The following is a 22941-nucleotide window of genomic DNA, read 5'->3' on the forward strand; positions in this document are numbered from 1 at the left end:
CTTCGGCAGGTGGAGTGGAAGTCTCATTTGATGTAGTGGGGCAGCAATCCATAGATTTATGTCCAAAATGACCGCAAGTTAGACACTTTGGGCCAAGAGAACGATTAGGACAGGACCGTGAGAGGTGTCCGACCTCATCGCAGTTAAAACAAGTTTGTGGTTTAGTTTTAGATGGACCAGTATTATTAAATTTCGTGTCGTGTTGTTGGTCTGAATTTTTTCGTCCAGTACTACGTCTGGGGCCATTATTCGTATTTTTTTAAATTTGATGGATGAGAGATATTTGTATGTCTAGTCGTAACTACAGATTCATAAGTGAGTAGCTTTTCCTTGAATTCAGAATATGATTTTGCACCGTAGAGAATAATTTTATCGGATGGGGTACCTGGTATTCCTTGAATGGTATACTGAATGACAGAAGCCTCGTCGATAACACCGTCACCACGATTCGCAATTTCGCGCATGGCGATAAAATATTGCAAAGAGCTTTCATTCGAGCGCATTTTTCTTCTTTCGAGTTGTTTATGAATTTCAATAGACGTAATTTTATCGGAGAACTCATTAAGTAATACTGTCTTAAACATGTCGTATGAATTGAGATTCCGTTGTGAAAACAAAAAAGTTTTAGCAGTACCCACAACAAGTCGTTTCGCAAAAACTAATTTTTGCTGGTCGGTAAGATTTGGGAATAATTGGAAATTATCCTCTATATCGTTGAAAAAAGCGCGGACTGAATAGGAATCATTTCCTGAAAAGTTTCTGCAAGTGTTTGAAAGATCTCTCAAAATAAACCATAAATCATGACTCATCTCGCGAATCTCGGTGTTCGCCGTCATATAAACACCGGAGCGACTCGAATTCAAATTTATTACTTCCACGTCAGAAGAAACAACGCGTTTTGGGCTTGGCGCCGTGGAGGGAGGGGAAGGGGGAACAGAAGAACTTAGACCTACAGGCGTCGGTCCACTGTCGGTGTTTGAAATTGAATGATCGTCATCGGATAAAAAACTAACATCTAGGGAATTGTGAAAATCCGTCAGATTAGTGAGGGCATGAAAAATTTTTTCACATAAAACATCTTTATTAGTGGAAGCTTCCAAATGTAATAAATTCGCCACTGATATAAAATCTGATAAAGAAAAATCTTTTAATAGAAGTTCTTTATGTTTTGCCAAATCGAAACTGTCCGGGAACGCGGCAAAATTTCGCATTCTCTTTCGCGAAGAATGATCAAAATCGGAATATCCGAGCACAGTATTAAATAATTTAATAACTCGTGTTGTGCCATATTTAAGAGAATTCGCTATCAATGAGATATCACCTAATTTTAGGGCCATAGTTCTTTAAACAGTAAAATAGGACAATATGAATATGAAATACGGTATGTATGAATGAGAATTAAACAGTATAAACACAGCTTAAAATCGTAATACTAATAAATTATGAACGAATTAGGGAAAATTGGGCCTACCTAACTTCGGGGCAGTCCTTATAATCCAATATATATCTTGGCCAATCCAATGTAATCCAAAATCGAATTTCGATTTAACGTCCAAAATCAGAAGAATGGACAAGTAGCATGTAACATCATTCACATATGTCGTCCAGGTTGAAGAATATTAAATCGTCATAAAGGCACGTCTTCATTCACATACGTCGTCTAGCTTGAAGAAGAATATTAAATCGTCATAAAGGCACGTCTTGCCTTTGTTAGCTTTCTGAACGTCTTTAGTGATTGCTGGTGTCTAGGGTTCGATTATAACGCATGCACAAAAGGCACGGTCGAGCCCCCAAAATGTGGGGAAAGGCAACGACCATAGTTGATAACACACATTTATTACTATTTACAAATATAGATTATATTAGGATTACAATTAATGAAAATGGTATACGAGCGATAGAGCGACGTCTGCTCCGCTCGCCAGCTAATCCTCGTCTTCTCCCGAAGGCGGGAAACACATGCTGACGCAATGCATACGTCATACAGTAGGAGATTAGGGAATATCATGACATAACGTTTCCCACATATATGTTTGTTATTATTACAAAAATTAGCGATTTTTCCTCCCTGGAGCAAATTAAAAAAAAAAAAAAAAAAAACCTATTTACAAAAAACCAATATTACATGGTTGGTATGATTGTTAATACATTGTATATCTCCCAGACATCCGTACAATGCCTAGGCATGCTGAGTATCAAATTATTGATATGATCTTGGGGGGGGGAGGATATTACACCACTCAAAAAGCAATGCTCTCCGAAGTTCCGGAAGATATGTAGGAGGAGGTTGACGGGCTGTAACTCATCGGACAAGCATGTCCCACGTGTACTCTACTAGATTCAAGTCCGGTGAGAATGCTGGCCAGTCCATATGGGTGATATCCTCCGATTGAAGGCATTCGCTTACGATGTTTGCACGGTGAGGATGGGCATTGTCATCCATAAACACAAATTATGCGCCCATAGCCCTCCGAAACAAATGTACATGTTGTTCCAGAATGATGTCCCAATAGATTTGGCTTGTCATGGTTCCAATTTGAACATGCAGGTCAGTTCTGGAACCCAGAATAATTCCACCCCAAACGAGCACTCGTGCACCACCGTAACAGTGTTGTTCAATGATGTTTTCTTGGTGGTAACGGGTACCTGGAGCTCTCCATATGAAAGTCCGGCAAGAATCAGACTGCAAGCTAAACCTGGACTCGTCGGAAAACATCACAAAAGCCCAGTGTTGCGGTGTCCACAATGCATGCTCTCTACTCCAGGCTAACCGTAGGTGACAATGAGTTGCAGTAAGTGGAACGCGTCTGACAGGTCTACGAGCATATAGACCAATCTGCCCTAAGCATCTGTACACAGTCTGCCTTGAAATTGTCGTACCAATTCCTGAAGAGAGCTGACGAGACAGGTCTGAGGCTGTGCTCCGCTTGTTTCTTTTGGCAGTAACTGCCAAATACTGGTCCTTATTTGGCATTGTAACTCTGGGGCGACTTGTGCTGTAATGTCTACTCACATTACCATCATCTTGGAATCATTGCCAAAGCCTGGAGATGACACTCTGGGCAATTCCAAGTTCATGTGATACTTCCAGTTGGGTACGCACACATTCCAGACGGCGGATAATTCTACCACGTAAAAAATCATCCAAATGTGTCCTTTGTGTCATAACTATTCGGTTATTGCACTAAAATGCTTATAAAGCACTTGCGAACAATTTTACTTCTTTGCCTGTATTCCTTATGTATCACTCTCTTACACTCTCGTCATTGTGACGTAGCATCGGTGTCATCTGGTTACTTCCTGAAATTTGCATATGTTTCTTGAAGATGTGTGTAGTGATTTTACAGGTGATATATTTATTTTAGAGTTTGATTTCCGCGTGTCTCCGAATTATCCTTAATTTATGGACATGAGTGTATTTGGTACCTCTACTTTCAAATGGGCCGTGAAATAATTGCAGCACATAACTACTGTTAGAGTACCATCAGTAGAAACTGATCAGTAGAAACTACAATATTTAATTCGGCAACTCCCCCTCCCAGTATTACTTTGAGCTTCATTCGTCCCCTTAGATCTCTTTGTAGCATCCACTTGGGGGAGGCATTCATTTTGAAAATAACGTATACAGAAACAAAAGGTGTCTGGTCTTAAACGAAGTTTGCTATTTATATTTCTGGCCTTGGCAACATTAAGTATTGCTAGGTGACCCCAGGCAATTCCAATCGAAAGTTTCATATTTTTCACCATCAGAATGTTTTGTCATTTTAATGTGAAAATTCATCTCGGGCAAAAGATGGAATTAACTCGTAAATATTTTCATGTTATTATTTTTCAGAACTTTCAAAGCAGATTATCAAGATAAGAGTGCTTCAATGAACTTAATTCTTTATACAGCAATAAAGCACCATCCTACAGCATTGTAAAAAATTGGTATAACGAATTTAGTTGTGGTCGACATTCACTGCAGGATGAATTCCATGAGGGTTGTCCAAAATTGGTTGTTGTGCCAGAAAATGTCGATGCTGTGCTTGGAACTGGTAAAGCAAAATTTTCATGTGACATACCATGAGATTGAGGCATCTTTGGGTATTAGTATGACAAGCATAAATAAGGTATTACATGAACATTTGGCTGTAAAAAAGATTTGTTCATGGTAGGATCCTGCATAATCTAACAAATGCTCAAAAGAAGGCTCGTATCGATTGGTGCAAGGAAGTTTTGGAAAAATATGATCAAGGTGCATTAAAGGCTGTATATAACATCTACACAGATGGGAAATCATGGATATATGCATTTGATGTCGATTATATGAGACAAAACAGTAGTCGATATAATCGATATAACCCATATAATCGACTGCTGAAACAAAACAGTAGTCGATTATATGAGTCTTCTGAGACGAGCCAAATCCATTAGAAATTATGGTTGATCTTTACAATATGGTAACTGGTAGTTTGGCGACATTTTGGAGGCGATAAAGGTTACTACCTGGGTAATAATGTGAACAGTACTCAGTTCCGATTACGCATTATTTTGTGTGAGGGAAATGAGAGATCATGGGATATGTCATGTGATATTAATGGACGAATTACGGTTCTTTAATCGGAAAAGGGGGGAAATCGGGAAAAAATCTGGAAATTTTGTATTTGGCTTTATTCTGTGTTGTGTGAAACAGTGTTCGTGAATTTTTGGATCCCATGGCCGTAACTAAAGTGAATTCGAAATGGGTATTTATGTATGTATTAATTTAATGTATGTGCTCATTTATATTTTAAGTAGTGTTTTTGAATTTAATTATATTTTAATTAAATGATAGTTATTTTGTGAATTTTATGTTTGTAGGAATTTGATATACGTTTTATTTGAAGTAAACGTGCATGGAAATAATTTAAATATCTGACACTAAGTATTTGTAATGGTTGCGGTATGAATTCATTGGTGACGTGTATAATGTAATAGATGATTTAGAGGTAAAAGTTTTTGGATATTTTATTTATTTTATATGTGGAAATGTTCATATTTGGAAAGGGTAAATACTTTTTCGCGATCAGGTAATTTCATATAGGTTCTTTTTACCGGATTTAAAGATTGAGAAAATTGTCATGTATTTTCGTGAAATTTTTGTAATTTATGAGAAAAAAGCAGTGTACATGGATATAGTGAAGAGTGTGCGCAGTGCCATTTTTGTGCAATTCTGGGATGTTTTTTTAAGTAAAAATAAGTCGGCGTGTACATGGTTTATGTGTACGTGTTATTTTGAAAAACGCGTAAGGAGTATGGTATTGTGCACTTTTTCCCAATTTTGCAGTGAATATTTGTCATGATTAAGCAGTTTTGTTAGATAAAATTTCTAGCATAAGTGTAATTCAGCTAGTAGATTGTTGGAAGAAGTGTTCAGTAGATAAAAAGAAAAGAAACATGTCTTTACTTCGTGAAGACAAAATGGTGGCGGGAAAAAAAAATAGAGGGTTGCTGTAGGAAAGTTGGTCGCCAAATTTTCGCCAAAAAAACGCCAAGTTTCCATAATGTAAAGATCAACCGAAATTATTTGCAGAAGAAACTTATCGAAGCAAATGGTTGCCTGTCTCTTAGGCATTACAGGTTACATGGTGAAAGTGGCATTAGAGCAACATAGGATAGTCAATTCCAAATGGTACATGACCATTTGTTTACCAAAAATCATTGGAGAAATTCGAAAAAAGCAGAAGAGGGGAATCATTCTTCATCATGACAATGCAAGCTCTCGCACAACAACTCAAACAAAGGAATTTTTGATGGGCCAAAACATCGAATTTATGGGTCATCCACCATATAGCCCTGATTTCAGGGTTGTGGAGTCGGTAGGGAAAATGACCGACTCCGACGCCTGGAATTTTAATGACTCTGACTCCGACTGCTTCATATATATGTAAACATATACACATGGGTACAGCTTATTTTTTTTAATAAAAGAAGTAATAGATGCTACAGAAAAAAATTGATGCATAGCAAATTTTTTATATTAATTAGCATTTATTATGAAATGGAAAAACTGGCATTAGTAATTTCTAAAAAACAGTAAAAATTCGGCAAGATCTTCTTTGTTAGAGGACGATAGATCCGATTTGATAAACTTCAGAACTGAGAAGAGTGTTTCCACACTGACTTGAGTAGGAAGAAGAGCTGTTACTGTTATGACTACTTCCTTTAACTTTTCAGAATAGATTTTTATAAGTTCTATAAGAGGTGTCTTGCAAGAGCAATCATATTTATCTATTTCTTCAAATGCCATGTATAAATCTTGTTTGTATTTTTTCATTTTTATATCTAAAGGCTCTTGGTTTTTTATTTTCATTCGCTTTGCCTTAGCCTTTTCAATATTATCCAAATATTTCTCAAAATCTAATTCATCAGTGGAAGAGGATGCTAGAGACTCACTTGCAATATCTGCAGTGTGTCTTTCCTGATTTGAATACTCCAGTTGTTCTGAGAATAATTTCATTCTTAATGAAAGTTCATAGATGGCTTTCTTTGCCTTTTTAATTTGCTTGTCATCCAACAAAATTCGGCGTTTTGGATCTACGTATGTTGAACACAGTGCGATTTTATTGTCTAGCAAACTAGTTTCTCTTTTCATCATTGAAGAAATGATTTCTTCTGCAATAAAACCTCCATACAAACATCACATTCTTCCAGTCTTGCCTCTTGTTAATTCTTCAGATTGTAGCTTTTTGTGGCTGTATACGGTATAGAAAGAAGGGTTTCCAATTCTGCAAGATTCCATTGTCTTTCTGTTAGTGAAGCATTATGGTTATCTACATCTAACATTCTCGTCCCCTGTTAATTCTTCAGACTGTAGCTTTTTTGTGGCTATATACAGTGTTGAAAGAAGGATTTCCAGTTTTGCGAGTCCACAGTCTTTCTATTAGTGAAATATTAGGATTATTTACATCTTCTGAAAAAGTTCGTAATCCTAACAACCACTTATATCATCAAATATGTACTTTTTGATTGTGTTGCTCCTTTTCCTGCTCACTGCCAAAGAATGGCATCAATTTTGGGAGTTCTTGCTGCTTACCTAAATTCACCAATGAGATTAGTAATAAATGAATCAGTTTAATCAATAATGGCAAATATCACGTCCATCCTGCTCTCTTATATTTAGTTACTAATATGTCAATCAAGTAGAAAATAACTATTTATTAATGTTCATAGTCTATAAATAAAAATATTACCTCAGTTTGTCATTAATTTTTTTCAGTTAATTTTAATTTCATTTCAAATTCAAACTGTTCAACAATAACTGGAGTAGGAGTCGGCGTGTTTTTAGCGACTCCTAATCCTATTCCTTTTACCCCAAAATCTACCCGACTCCACAGCCCTGCCTTATTTGGCACCCATGACTTATTTTCATTCTTGCACATAAAAAATAAATTACACGGTCATTGATTTGCAACACTCGAAGAATGGGTTGATGCATTCAAAACGTATGTTTTGCAGTTACGTTAATTGGAGTGGAAAAAGTGCTTCGAAAATTGGTTCACATGCAAAAGTGTATTAATCTTCATGGAGAATATTTTGAAAAACAATAAAACCAGTTTCGATCATAAACATTTGTTTTTTCATTATTAGGCCAGAAGTATAAATAGCAACCCTCATATGCAAACATATACTTATGTGTATACTGATTAAAAATATATTAAGAGTCATTCAACTCTTATTCCTCATATGACATTTCCCCGAGACCAGTTAATTGAAATTTCATAAATCTATAGTTAGTTTTACATGTTTTAATATTCAACAATCCATACAACTTCCTAATTGGATGTTTAAATAGGTTCTTATAATTAAAAGTGAATTTTGTCATTTCTGGCAGTTCTTAATGATCTACTTTGATTTATGGGAAAGATTCACAATATTACAATAAGATTATAGTGAAAATATTCAAGTGATGAATAAATTAAAACGTTATCTGGACATTAATGGATTTTATTACACATCTTTCTGTTTGCATACATCATAATTCATTTTGTCTTTGTCTATACTGATTTAGTTCATTTATTATATAACTATGGAACTTGCTGTAGAAATATTTATACTGATATGACTTTCCACAAGATATTTCCTAATGGCCAAATGCCAAAGCTATTCGTTTTATTTACTGATTACATGGTAATTTGCTTGAGATCTGAATAGATCATTCATAAGTTTTTTTTTTTTTTTTTTTTTTTTTTTTTTTTTGTGTGTGTGTGTGTGTGTGTAGTGTAAGTATAAGTCGTTTTTTCTACAAGCAACCTTTGTTGTGGCTGGCAGCGAATAAATTGAGCAAGCTCTTATCACTTCTATGGCAGTTGTTATTGTTTAAGTGCCGAATTCTTTAAAGTGGAAAATGTTAATGGAATATAAGAATATAAGAATGAATTTTCATATTTCAATCATAGAGTCAGAAATGCATTTGAAGTTTGAGGCTATATGAAGGATATGCCTTTTGTCATCAGCAATTTGCTATGCTGTGCACAAAGGGCATATCTCCCTTTCAACAGGTAAGAGGTGTCTTGCAGTCTGACTCATGATTAATTATTGCAAAATGTAAGATATTTTGAATTTAAATAATGATTTTATTTTGCCTTTAAGAATTATAGGTATACCATTCATATTAGTAATGGAAATTAAAGCAACTTTTTATAAATAGCTGATGCTATTTTCATATTACAGTCAAAAGTCGTTAATTCGGACACCCATAATCCGGACCTCAAAGCTAAAAACTTTCTGCGCATGCGCCGCGTTGGCACATGCGCACAGGTGTTTTACGCGTGCGCGTAAGACCTTGACTACTGCACATATGCGTGTACGCAAGTGCAGAATACGTTTTCGACTGCGCGTTTAATGTATAACGGACGGTGTAAGCTAAAATTATCTAATTATCTATTTCAGTTAATGTTAATGATTGCGTTGTTCCTTAATCTTCGAATTGGATTCCGCTTATTATTTTTTGCAGACTGTAAGAGCAATTTTATAAAAGTAAACTTGAACTTTCGATTATGTCAAATAGAATTTCCGATGCTGGAACTTCCAAAGGATCTACAAAACGAAAGTATGTTTCGATGTCCAACAAACAAAAAGTGGAATTGCTGCAAAAAATGGATAGACATGAAGAATGTGACAGAGAGGTTAGTGAAAACGAAAAAATTTCGATTGACAAGTTAGTCGGTATTCTCGGCACAGCAATTAACGGGACTTGAACAGCGGAACTTTGTAACTGAACAAGAAATTACGTCTGTTTATAGAATTAAAGAGAAAGTATTATCACATAAAACGAAGCAACTTAAACAACTTACATTGAAAGAAATGTTTAATAAAGTAAACAAATAAATATTAAGCTTTTTTTTTTTTTTTTTTTTTTTTTTTTTTTGTAAATTTTGATACCCTTTAGATCATAATTGTTCTTTATTTCATAAATTACGGTTTCATATTTTTAATTTTAGAATTTCTGCATGCCATCTTATGAGATTTAAACTGATGATCTATAATCCGGAAAAATCGATAATCCGGAACCGATGAAGTCCCAACGAGTCCGGATTAACGACTTTTGACTGTAGTAGTTTCAGATGTTTTGAATTTTTATATAAATCATAATTCAAAGTACTTTGTGACTTTAATTTCATTAGCTTTCTCTGTGCTAGCATCTGTTAATTAATGTTTTGCCTCTTAAATTTACGCTTATGAAACATTAGCATAACATGATAAATGTTTTTCATCATCAACAAGTAAATCTTGAATGCAAAAAAACGAGCTGGGGAAATCTTGGAGAAGGCTAGTAATTTTCAAGTGAATTTCCTCAAAAATGAATTACATTAATTATACTAGTTGTTATTTCTTGGTATTATAACTTACATTATGCAATATATTGACAAAAGGGGATTTTTGTTTATACATAAAAGATAATTGTTTGATCTAAATTGAAAATTTTTTTCATTTTGAAATGTTCTTTGCACTTTTCATTTCATTTTGAAAATGTTCTTTCTAGAGACTTGAATATTAGCTGCATGTTTAGAATATGTTGCATATACTCTTTATATGGTATACGAATTAGTGTAATTTAAAATATATATTTGTTGTGAGTTATTGTTCATTCAATTTTTTTTTCTTTTTTGTTAATATAGGAAATTAATATCATTTGCATTTGAACCATTTCCTGAGTACAAGAACTGTTTTTCAAATTATGAAATAAATTTGATAAAACTGTCTCGCTATGACATAGTAATAGCCTGTTTTTCTGTAACTCTGCATGACGAGGTAAAGTTTTTAAAATATTTACTCCGATAAATATGTTTTAAAACTTTTTGATAGTGTCTGTTGACGTATCTTTTGCTATTATATTGTTCAAGCAGCAAGTAAAGGTATAGCATATTTAATTTGTGTTAAATAGAATTATGGAAGAGAATCTTTATCTAGTAATGCCGTATATCTGCACATAATAAATTTTAGTACTCTAGTGTTTATATGAAATTTAGGATGGTACCAAATGCTATATTCCGTGGAGTTTTCATGTAATATGTTTATACATAGGGGTGTTTACACATTTTTGTAACCATTTTGATTTTTTCTATAAATTTAAATATTAATTTTAAAATGCTAACATGACTGGCATCAAATTGCAATAAGATGTAATTATCATCTGCAACATTAAAAATAATCTTTTCTTTAAAATGTCACTGAAAAATAAACTACAGATCATAGGCTGTAATTTTGCACTATCTGAAGAGAAATACTCTTATTCAATTATTAAAAAAAGATGTGAAAAGCATAGTTTTAATATTTCTATATGTAAAATAAGTGACATAATTAATATGAAAGGGAAAAAAAAATACATCTGACTGGGGAAAAGGCAAAAATTGCATACGCAAAGGTAAATAAATAAATAAACATCTCTTATTAAATCTAAAGTCACATCTCATGTTTTAAAAGAAAATCCAGCCCACACCCCCAAATAGCTATTGCAATCCCTGTAGGAGCTGTGAACAAAATTATAAAATCTGATTTAAAGCTAATCAAAGCAAACAAAGAAAAACATGATATTCATTGCCTAATGCCGAAACATGTTTCTCAGCATGAGACTATGTGCAGATTGCTGTATGAAAATTATTTGGCAGGTGAAACATGTAAATACATAGTTATAATTGTTGTGGCTTGGATATACTTATCTGATTGCAATAAAAAAAGATCGATTTACTACTGAAAAAGAAGAGAAAAAGTCTTAATATGTTGGTTCACAAGAAACAAGGAAAGTTTTTCTGAAGTTTTATGGTTATTACTGGTTTCTCTTATAATGGAAAACTTAAAATAAGTAGAAAAAAATGTCAAAATTAATTCGAATTACTATCAGAAATATATTTTAACACTTATTTTTAAAGAAGAAATTGAATCTCTTTATACAAACAATCTTCACTGTGTTAAGTTACCCCAGTGTAAGGCTCCAAGCCATACACTGGATTATCTTGGAAATCAAGATGTTCAATCAAATGGCTATCAGACTGAACATATTAGAAAATAAAATTTTAAGGTTTGTTTATACATAAATGTTTGCAAAATCGTTACAAAAATGTGTGAACACCCTCTGTATATGCAGTAAAGTTTACGTAAAAAATTATAAATGCTGAGATATTTTCAATATTATATAACAATGAACTAACTATAGGATGCTTCACTGCATCGTAGTTTCCTTATTTCTGTGTCTCCTAGATGAGAAAGTGATCCATGAAAGATAACAGAGTGATTGAAAAATACATTGCCTGGAGAGTATGCATTTTCATGTGCATTTTTAAGGGGGAAACATTTTGAAGCTTTATGTCAGCAGTGCAACATTAGTTCTGAATCACACATGCATACTGATGCTTATGTTTGGATTTCCATGAGAAAAGTGCCAGTTAGTCCATCTTAACCAAGCTATGGCCTATTTTTACATGCTTGCAGCTTTGCAAGCTACTTATTTCTTTTATATACTTATATACATTAGTTTATTGTTAAAAATTATCTAGCAGAGTTAGTTAAAAATTATCTAGCAAAGTCATGCATTTTCTTTTAATATCTTTGAAATATTTTAGTAACTTGCTGATATTATAATTTAATAACACAGCTAAATTCAGTTTAGATTTATCGTAATAGAAGTTAGCATTCACACATTGTGTATGTCATGGCATGAAACATAGTCAGGTAACAGAAAAATTTGATGGCGGATGAAAATGCTTTTAAATTTTATTGTATGTTTACTTTTGTAAGCTTATGTTCACATTTCTGTTCCAGAATTGATGTTTAAATCTATTACCTTTGTGATAACTGCTATTATTACATGCAGAATAAATTTTTACATCCTCTACTGAAATACATTTTCCCCAAAATGAATATGATATACTTGTTTTCACTTTATATGCTGTTTTAATAAATGTTGTTTTTGATGAATAAATACATTTAAGTCTCTAGGCAAGTGAACTGTAGATCATAACAGATTTTAGTTTAGAATTTTTGTAATTATGTTGAAATTTCTTTCTGTAAATACATATGTTTAATATCATTTCTTGTATAAATTCAGTGCTTAAAATTTGTGTTTTATTACGAAATATAATATATACAATATTTCTAGCCGAAAATATTTGTTTGGATTTGTGTACTTTTTATCATAGCAAAATTGTATTGCTTTTTGAGTATATTATGTTTTGTAGCATTCTAGATGTTTTGCATATTGTTTGAAGAAAACAAATATTTATACATAGATTGTCAATTTTTTGCACTAAAAATAACAGTTGATTGTGCATAAATTTGAACAACTAGGTGCCACTGATATCTTGCTAGAGATGCCAATAAGTTTAAATACTTGTACAAGTATGAAAATGGAAAATAATCTTTGTGCCAAAAAATATGTGTGCAGTAAAAAAAATTATATGTAATTATAAGCAGTTAATTGTAAAGCAGGGATATGGCAAGGCCCTAGGATTTCGAAACAGGCAATGATTAGTCTTGGAGAGCTTGCAAAAGTTCTCTTAATTGAAGTCACTGCTGTGAACCGAAATGCTGTCATTGTGTTAAAAATGTTAGTGTGGAGTTTTATGCAACTTTTGCACATAAAACTGTGTGTATCGCTTAAAACTATTGCCTGTGTCGATTTATATGTGATGGATAATTTGTGATGTTTATGTTTTTGATTAGTGTGAAGACATAAGAAAAATTGAAATGTAAGTTTATTGTAATGTAAATTAAGATTAAAATGAAAGTTTCTAGGCTTAGTATAGTACAAAAGGTTACAAAAGTCATTTAAAAGTACTGACTAGCATTTTTACATCTCCCAAGAGACGTGAATAATAACTTTTAAAAGTCATATTAATGGTTACAATTACAATTATTATTACGTACAGTGGATAAATTTAATTTTTTTTGTCTTTAGTTTAACCTATGTTCAAAATTTTACACAATAAATTACTTAACAGATCTGTCCTTTGAATTACATATCTCCATTTAAAATGCATATTTAGAACTAGCATTTGTCCAAATTATGATAGTGGCTTCTTTGAAAGGTAAACCATTTTCGCAATGTGTCTCCATCATTCTTATGCTGGAACTTTTAATTCTTGTATACAAATATTTTCCTTATGAGTAAAAATTATTGAGTTTTGAATTTTCCACGTGGTACCAATTTCATATTTGAATAAAGTATATTCCTCGTTAATATCAATTCATCTACATCCGTCATGTTTTTCAAATAATACTTACATTACCCTCAATGCAGTTGTCCATATCTTTATTGCTCAGTATATAGATGAATATTTGACATAATTTTCCCAGTAGAGAGTAAAAAGAATTAAGTAAAAGACAATGCGGATGTTTCGCTGTTCTGAAAAATATGAAAAAAGAAGATAATTTCATCATTAGTGAGTTGCAGGTCCATTGAGCACATTCATTTCCTCATAGATATGTATCGTTAAAAAGGAAAAGTGCAGTAACCCTTGTCAAGAGCATCTTAAATTTTGCAAAAGATCTAAAGAATGCAAACTTTCTCTCCCATTTAGAAATAGAACTTTGACAGCATTTTAGATACTGAAGCATTTTAGATACTGACAGCATTTTAGATACTGATAATGGATAAAAATACAAAATTTCTATTCCTTAAAAGTTGCTTGCTTGGTATAGCCCTGAAACTTACCTCTTTTCCTGATTAGCAAATATTTCCGTCATAGCATCAGCCTTGAACAGAGCCTGACAGCTCATGAACTTGAATAGGATCAGAAAACGCATTCAAATTCTTTGACTCAATGGTGACAGACAATTTATGGTTCCCTAAAATATGTTTATTGTGTGTCCTGTTTTTCCAAGAACTGGGTGTTACACCTACCTTGCATAACTTTATTTGGAACACAAAGAGTTGTGAGGGTGAAGGTAAAGAGAATAGTAACATAGGATTTTTCTGGACTCCAACTCCGACCTATTTTTCAACCACTGTCTTCTAAGCATTAATACTAGAATAGATGGAATTCTTATAAAGCATGATTCTACCTTAAATGGGTGCATGAATTCTCAGAATACCTATATGTTTGCTAGTAAGATTGTTCATACTCTGTGCACAATATATCTCTTCGTGATACAAAAATTAAACTGTGATGTGCTATGTCACAGTACCATCTTTAGCATGATTATATAGAATAAATCTTTCCATGAATTTATTTCTTACATGAAAGAGAAGAGGTATATTCTTTAGCAGGATGATATCATCTGCTACACTTTCTGTGAACACTGAAACTGTTAACTTTTTGGAGATCCTGCCATTCCAAATAACTTTGGTCAACAAAAATGTCTTAACTGTATCCCACTAGATTTTTCCCCCCTGTGTAACTTACTGAAAAGGAAATGTTAAAATACCTATTTATCCTTAACTTTTTAAGAGCATCAACTAATGTAGTCTGTTCCTTTAAAATAGGCACTTCAAGTTTGCAGCAACCCACACTTTATTTACAATTGTAATGTGTGTTTTTATCACTGCTGAGAGGGAATTTTAGCAAAAAGGAGGGCTTGTCTTTTTTCCTGCCGCAGATAGAGATGTGAGGTGTGGTTTGGGGGAAAGAAATGGCCCTGATGTACCTGTTCTAGAGTAGCATAATAAGTATAACTATAATAAAGTTCTGTAGACTGTAAAGTTCATTCACTCTTCCACCAGTAGATTGCATTGACAATTTTGTCTCCTTCTGTTGGCAATTTCAGAGAAATTTTGCGTTTGCATTTGAGCAGATTTCTATTTCACATTTGCAACTGAAGAAGAAAGATAGTACCATCAGAACTATTGTACTGTATGTTTTACTTATTTAGAAGAATTTTTTTTTGTTTGTTTAAAACTAAAGTATATTTTTATTGAAATTAGCTTCTTTATAACTTTCATAAAACTTTGTTTATGAAAATTAAAATTTTTTTCAGGGTAGTGCTAATGTAACATTTAGAAGTCTAAATTCTGGTATTTATCAAGTAGAGGTAAATTTTTTCCTTTGCTTTTCATTTTTAAGTTATAATTATATTTTTGTATTGATATTATAATAATGTTAATTTTCTTAATTTTTTTTACAGTTAGTACCCTGTTATACTGATACTTGTGAAAATTATGGTTTTGTATCTGAGAAAATTACAATTTCAGGTATAAGATTTCATTTTTAATTTGAAAATTTATATGTATTGTATCTGCTTATTATCATTCCATATTAATGGTCATATTTAAAATTGGACGTTTTATTTATGAAAAATATATGAACTTCTGAAAGGAATAGGATGAAGTAAACATACGTTATTCAGGATCCATTAATATGTATTATATCTGTTTATTATCTTTTTGTGTTAGTTGTCGTATTTAAATATGGAAATTTTATTTATGGAAATATATGAAGTTCTGAAAGGAATGGGGGGAAGTAAACGTACAATATTAAGCATGCATAAATTATGTAAAGCAATGTTACAAAAATTACTGCATATAATAATTGGGATAAGTTATCAAAGAAGTGGATAAAGTAATTTGCGATATATTACTAAAATTTTATTGATACTTACTGAAAGTGAGACTGAAAGATGTTTACTGAAAGTATTAAAGTTTCCTAGATAATTATAATACAGTCAAAAGTCGTTAATCCGGACTCGTCGGGACTTGAGCGATTCCGGATTATAGACCATCAGTTTAAATCTGGTAAGATGGCATGCAGAAATTATAAAATTAAAAATATGAAACCATAATTTATGAAATAAAGAACAATTATGATCTAAAGGGTATCAAAATTTACAAAAAAAAAAAAAAAAAAAAAAAAAAAAAGCTTAATATTTATTTGTTTACTTTATTAGACATTTCTTTCAATGTAAGTTGTTTAAGTTGCTTCATTTTATGTGATAATACTTTCTCTTTAATTCTGTAAACAGACATAATTTCTTCTTCAGTTACAAAGTTCCGCTGTTCAAGTCCTATAATTGCTGTGTCGAGAATACCGATTAATTTGTCAATCGAAATGTTTTCGTTTTCAATAACCTCTGTGTCACTTTCTTCACTATTGGAAGCGAATTATAATGACGAGGAATTTGATTTAAATCATATCAAAGACGGAGTACATCGAGATGAAATACTACATTTAGTAAGGAATTATAAGCCAAATAAAATAAAAACATCTGCCCTGAAGATAAGGATAGTGCTAACAGATCAACTTCCAATTCATCGTGCACCGCGGCGCCCCCCCCCCCCCCGGCCGCAGAGCAGCGTGAAATTGATAAACAGATTTCGGAATGGTTAGAGAAATGAAGGATATGCCTTTTTTTTGTAGCAATTCCACTTTTTGTTTAATGGGCTTCGAAGCATACTTTCGCTTTGTAGATCCTTTACATATTAGTAAATATATATCGGAAATTCTATTTGACATAATCGAAAGTTCAAGCTTACTTTTATAAAATTGCTCTAACAGTCTGCAAAAAATAATAAGCCGGATTCAATTCGAAGATTAAGGAACAATGCAATCTGCAACATTAACTGAATTAGATAATTTTAGCGTAGCTTATACCATCCGTTATACATTAAATGCTCATGCGTAAACACATATTCAGAGCCGTAAAGGTCTTGCGCGCATGCGCAGAAAGTTTGTAGCTTTGAGGTCCGGATTATGGGTGTCCGAATTAACGACTTTTGACTGTAGTGCATTTAAAAATTCATAGTTAAAAGTGTTTGAATAGTTGTTGTCATATAAGTTTTAATATTGTTAAGTGTCTTTATAAGTATAAATTGGGTAGATATACGTTAAAAAATGTTTTATTTTATTCAGTTTAGCATTTTGATCATGTCTTCTTTCTTCCAGTGTAAAACAATCTTTGATGTTCGCTACCAGTATAAAAATTAGGATAATATTCCTAAATTTTTAACTTTCAGTTAATATTTCCTCAGTACTGCTTATGTTGAATATCAACATGCAAAGTTAATGTAATCTAATAATTTACATATCTTTATTTACAGAAGTTTACTAGTGAAAAATAAAATGCATATTTAAAGAACAGCCTAATTAATTTTAACTTACAAACCTTCTCAAAAATATATCTAAAACACTAGTTGTCTAATTCTAAAAATTAAACATTACAATTTGGAGTAAAATCATAAATACAGAAAACGATTCTTAACAGCCCTATCAGTACTGTTATCTACTCTTTCAGTGGTTAATGGATTGTTGATTCCCCCCCAAATGTAATGATAAGAAATAGATCAAACTTTTCCATACTTTCTACATAAAAATATGATATGTATTATTAAGCAATCATTATCAGCAAAAATGTTACAGATAGATTAATAACAATACCTTTGACAATGTCTCCTGTGTTCAATATATTTCAAGTAAAGTGCCAAAAATTATTTCACTTTGTAGAATTCAGTTTATAGCTAGGTTGGTAAGATGTTGGAAGAATTATACATCTGATTAAAGGTAACACTGGAAAATAATTGTTCAAATTTCGAAATTCAGAGCAACAAAAATTAGGTACCAATAAAAGTATAAGAAAACTGAAATTGTATGTAAGTGTAAAATCTTATTATGCATTTGTGTAGATACTTTCTGGATAATTTAAAAGATAGATCTACTTAATAGATGGATTTTTATTTCTTTATTTCCACATTCTTATACTGTGCTTTGCTAGCCTTGATGATTATTCATCATTGTACTGATTTTATAATAGTTTTTAATTAGTCTGGCAATGTATGAGGCATTATTATATCATTAAATTTCTGATAATATAATAAAGTTATATGAAAATGGGGCATTATAATTACATTTTCTTGTTTAAAAACTTCTAACTATATTTGCTGATTATTTGACAGCCCTTTTGTAAAATTTTGTTAAACAAGCTCCAGAACCTGATCTAAGTTAATGATTGCGAAGTATATACTATCAAATATTGCTTTTATATGGATAAAATTTGTTTCATGACACAAAAAAATAATACTAACAGCATTTTAGATAAGCTTACAAGAAGGGGTTTCTTTTTACTTCCTTGTACAAAGTAAAACGGAAGTATTGCAATCGCGAAAAGTTTCAAGCAGCATATTTCAACGAAAATATCCATTTTGACCGCTATCGAATGCAATTTAACGATGTTTTTGAGTAACATCTGTACGTAAAGACAGAATGAAAGACTCTTTTCCTCCAAAAAAATTATAAAGCTGCTTTAAAATAAATTCTGAAGAGAATTTTTCGTGGTGTCTGTACGAACGTATGTACGTATCTCGCATAACTCCAAAACGAGTAGCCTCAGAATGTTGAATATATATATATATCTACTCTGTTACTCGGCTCAGTGATCTCAGTTTCTTTACTCTTATTATGTTTGTAAATTGTACATTTTTTGCTTTAAAAATGATTGAATTATGTTGTTCTTATCTTCCGGTTAAGGTTTTTATGCCTTTCGTAAATCTAGAAAAAATATTTGTACAATTATCAACAATTTTAAAAGCTGTTTAAGTGCGGTTAAGTTTTCAATAACATGGCAGACATATTTGTTTACATTTGAAGTAGTAGGTTTGTTGCCAATCTAGAGAGACTAAGCTTTGCAACAACAAAGATAACGCCTTCATTTATTATTGCGAATTAAATCATGCTTAATCCTTTCTGGAATTTTTTCGAGGAAATAAGTGTTTAAGATTTACTTCATAATTTTTAATACAGATATTTTGAGATTTTATGTATTTTTGCCTTGTCACGAAGTGAGAACTGAATTAAATGAATGAGAAATACTAAATCGTCTGTGAAATCTGTTTCTTTTTTGTTTTTGTTTTTGCTTAATTTATTTTATACATCATTCTAGCTTTATTAGACTATTTGAACAGAACATGTGGCAACGATTAGATTATTCTTCAAATGATATAAATCTTGTGCATTCTGAGTTATAATATGAACGAAATATCAAGTGAACCTAGCGCCAGAGTGTTGCTATAGTATACAAATATAGTAAATTTTAAAGAGTGCATTTATTCTATTGTGGTTTATGTGTTGTCGACAAAGTAGATCTGTTAATTCAATAAGTTTAAATGAAATGCAAGAAAAAATGCGTATAATTTAACATTCTGTACAAGGAAGTCATGTGGTGTACACATCAGATTTTTTATTAAAGAATCATGAAAAGAAAATACTTATGCATTTCAAAATATATGAAGATGAGAATTTATATTTACAAGCAATATTATGAAAAAAAGTGATATAATCTAAGTAAATCAGAAGTGTGTGTCTTGAAAGAGTGATATCAAACATTTTGAGGGGATGGAAGTAATCAAATATTAAAAATTTGGGTAAAAATCAGGAAGTCAGCAACATTTTCTGAAAAATCTGGTGATTTTGAAATCAATATTATTCTGGCCAAATGTTTGTTTACACAGTTTTTGATTGGACTTAACATTACCTTCATGCTGTAGATTATGCTGGTTCTGTGCTTAGGAAGATATTCACTGATTTACATGTTGTTAGGTGTTCCTTCAGTGCTAAACAAAAGCTCATCTGTCTTCATGGCAGATGTTCATGAAAAAGACTTTAGAACTTTTCAGAACTACGTTATGTCTTCTAATTTAATTGGTGTACTGGCCAGATTATTTTAATGATAATTATTAATAACTTATTATATTAAATATTCATATATCAAACTGCATTTCTTTCTGTACCGATAATGCAGCTATTGTGATTGGGCATTAAATCCTTTCTGAATTGTATGGCAATATTTCTGAAATATGAAATGGCTGTCTCTTCTTGTAGCATTAAAAAGACTAATGGAGCAATGGGGGATCTCTTTATGCTTTTTAAAAATTATTTTCACGAAGAAGTGGAATTAAATAATTAATTCAAAACTATCGATAAAGATGCAAAAGGCCCACCATAGTGAATGTGTTCTCAAGGGAATGAAACTTTATGAAGAAAAATATTTTTCTGTAAGAGAGAAAATTTTTTTATCATTTTCTCTTTCTGATTCTGAAAAACCATATATGCAGCTACAAACTGCATTACTAAAGAAAATGTTTTAATTATTATTTCAGGGACTTCTTAACTTTTGTACAATTGTTTGAAAAATTAGAAGATAAAGATTTTGGTATTGGGAACTGTACTTAGAAGTTTACTAAAAGTTTCTAAGGCTAATTAATGAGAAAAAATGTTTTTGCATCCGTTCAACATTATTTTGAAATTGCATATAATTATATCACCAAAAATTTTCTGCTGAAAACTTAAATAGTTCCTCCATATTGAAATGATTGTTCATTTTGCATTAATTATTTGTACCAAAATGATTATTCCATTTTAAAAAACAATGTTTTTTGCTATACTATCACCAATTGTAAGGTGTAAGTATAATTTATTAATCATAATACAACTTTACGAGTATAATAACTATTTATTTAACTTTTGCTTGACAAAGTCCGAAATCTGGGAATCTAGTTTCGGGAATGATCTAATAGCCCAACCTCTTGACCGTCAGCAAATTTTGTTTTTAGGAATTTTTTGCAAAAAGGGAGAAAAAATTAGATTCTGAGAGTAGTGTCTAGCATATGCTCAGAACCTGTGTGCACTAGATATTTTTTTTGGAGGGGGGAGGGGTAGTAAGCATGCGTAATTTCTTTTCAGCACTAAATTAAGCATCTCTTTCTTGAAAAAATACAATTATTTATAAGCATAAATCTATATAATCAATGATTTGATTTGGCTGTGCTGCCACTTTTTTGCTTGGCATACATCTAAATTCGAAACATTCTGCCAAAGTTTATCACTGATTTTACACTTACTGAATTACCCCTGGTGAATCATTTTTCATTATTTTTTGCTTTTATTGTCATATAACTATGAATTCATGGGAGTTTCAGCTCATGCAACAATATTTAAAATACTTTTTTTAAATTTTTTTTTTATTTATCAGTTTATTTAATTTTTTATATACCAACTAGCATGGTAACTTTTTATACTAACATTATGCTTGATGATGATTACAGATTTCAGCCAACTGTGCTGTAAAGTATTGAGTGTGTTGACAAGGAGAAATTTGACAGAAATTTACTTCCATAGGCAAAAAATAGTGTTTCTAAATGATGTTTGTAATGTGAAAGTTTACATTTACACTGGTTATCATAAATTAAGGAAAAATCACAAAAATAGTGATAGCTCCCTCAAAAATAAGCCAAACAGTGTAAAATTTGAATATGTTGCCAAGTAAGGCTAGCTGAGTAAAACTCCAATATGCAAAATAGTGGCACTGCACTCGGAGTACGTCATCTGCGAGGAGCATAAAAGTCCATGTTTGAGGCAAGCCCACATATTGCAGTGTGATAGTGACATCAGAAATCTGAGATAGCCAATTCGTTACAATGACCTCCAGGCATCATTTGCCTGCAGAACTATGATGGAGAGCCATTGGGAGTTTAGCGGCAAGACAAAGTTAAACAGAAGTGACCAGATGGCTAAATGTGAGTCCTTCTGTGGTTCATAGACTTTGGAGGCAATTTCAGACCACAGATTCGGCATCTAGAAGGTTCAGCCAAGGACAGCCAACTGCTATGATGAGTGCCGATGGCTGATATTTGACATTATGTGCACGCAGGAATAGAACCGCTACTCCAACTCTTCTTAGATCCTCCCTTGCTGCAGCCACCAGAAGGTTCGTGTCAATGTCAACTGTGCATAGAAGGCTTCACGAAGGTGGTCTGTATGCAAGCCGACCAGCCATTTGTGTGCTACTCACGTCACGCCATAGGAGGGACGTTTTCAGTGGGCACGACAACATGTCCACTGGACGCCTGATCAATGGAGGGCGGTTCTCTTTACGGATGAGTCCAGGTTTAGTCTAAAAAGCGATAGTAGGTGTTATTTGATATGGAGAGAACCTAGAACCTATTATCATCCATCAAACATCTGTGAAAAAGATGCATATGGAAGGGGCAGTGTCTGTGTTTGGGGTGACATCTCTTTGGGTAGACGCACAGACCTCCCTGTCTTTCCAAGGGGAACCGTGAATGCTCAGGTTTATAGAGATGACATCCTTGATGTTTATGTATTCCCATATCCTGGATCAATAGGTGATGCTTTCCTATTGATATATTGATGACGACAACGCAAGACCACACAGGGCTTGCATCGTAGATGATTACCTTGAACAGGAAACAATTATGCGCATGGAGTGGCCAGCTCCATCCCTGGACTTGAATCCTATCGAGCACATTTGGGATGCTTTAGGGAGACGTCTAGCTGCTCTCAATCCACTCCTTCAGACTCTTGTACCGCTTGCAACTGCTTTGCAAGATAAATGGCTCTCGCTTCCTATGGAACTGATAGACCGCATAATTGAAAGCATCACACATCGCTGTATGTGCTGTATTGCTTCTAGAGGCGATCATATTCCATATTGAAGGTACTTTTCCTATAACAAACTGACACCTTCAATTTGTTCATT

General features: G+C 32.5%; 1 protein-coding gene across 2 annotated transcripts in view; it reads left to right on the top strand.

Annotated features, from left to right (window-relative positions):
• Nucleotides 1-22941, top strand: part of LOC118201281 (uncharacterized) — a 66080-nt gene that overhangs the window by 17288 nt on the left and 25851 nt on the right. For both annotated transcript variants that reach the window (XM_035373349.2, XM_035373348.2), the window contains exons 4-6: nt 10143-10275; nt 15436-15489; nt 15583-15649. In XM_035373349.2, the coding sequence (XP_035229240.1) occupies nt 10143-10275; nt 15436-15489; nt 15583-15649 (254 nt within the window). The remainder of the gene's footprint in view (nt 1-10142; nt 10276-15435; nt 15490-15582; nt 15650-22941) is intronic.

The sequence above is a fragment of the Stegodyphus dumicola genome, chromosome 1 (assembly GCF_044657685.1).
Source record: "Stegodyphus dumicola isolate Sdum_Otavi_A_Nest chromosome 1, ASM4465768v1".
In the NCBI taxonomy this organism is placed as follows: Eukaryota; Metazoa; Arthropoda; class Arachnida; order Araneae; family Eresidae; genus Stegodyphus; species Stegodyphus dumicola.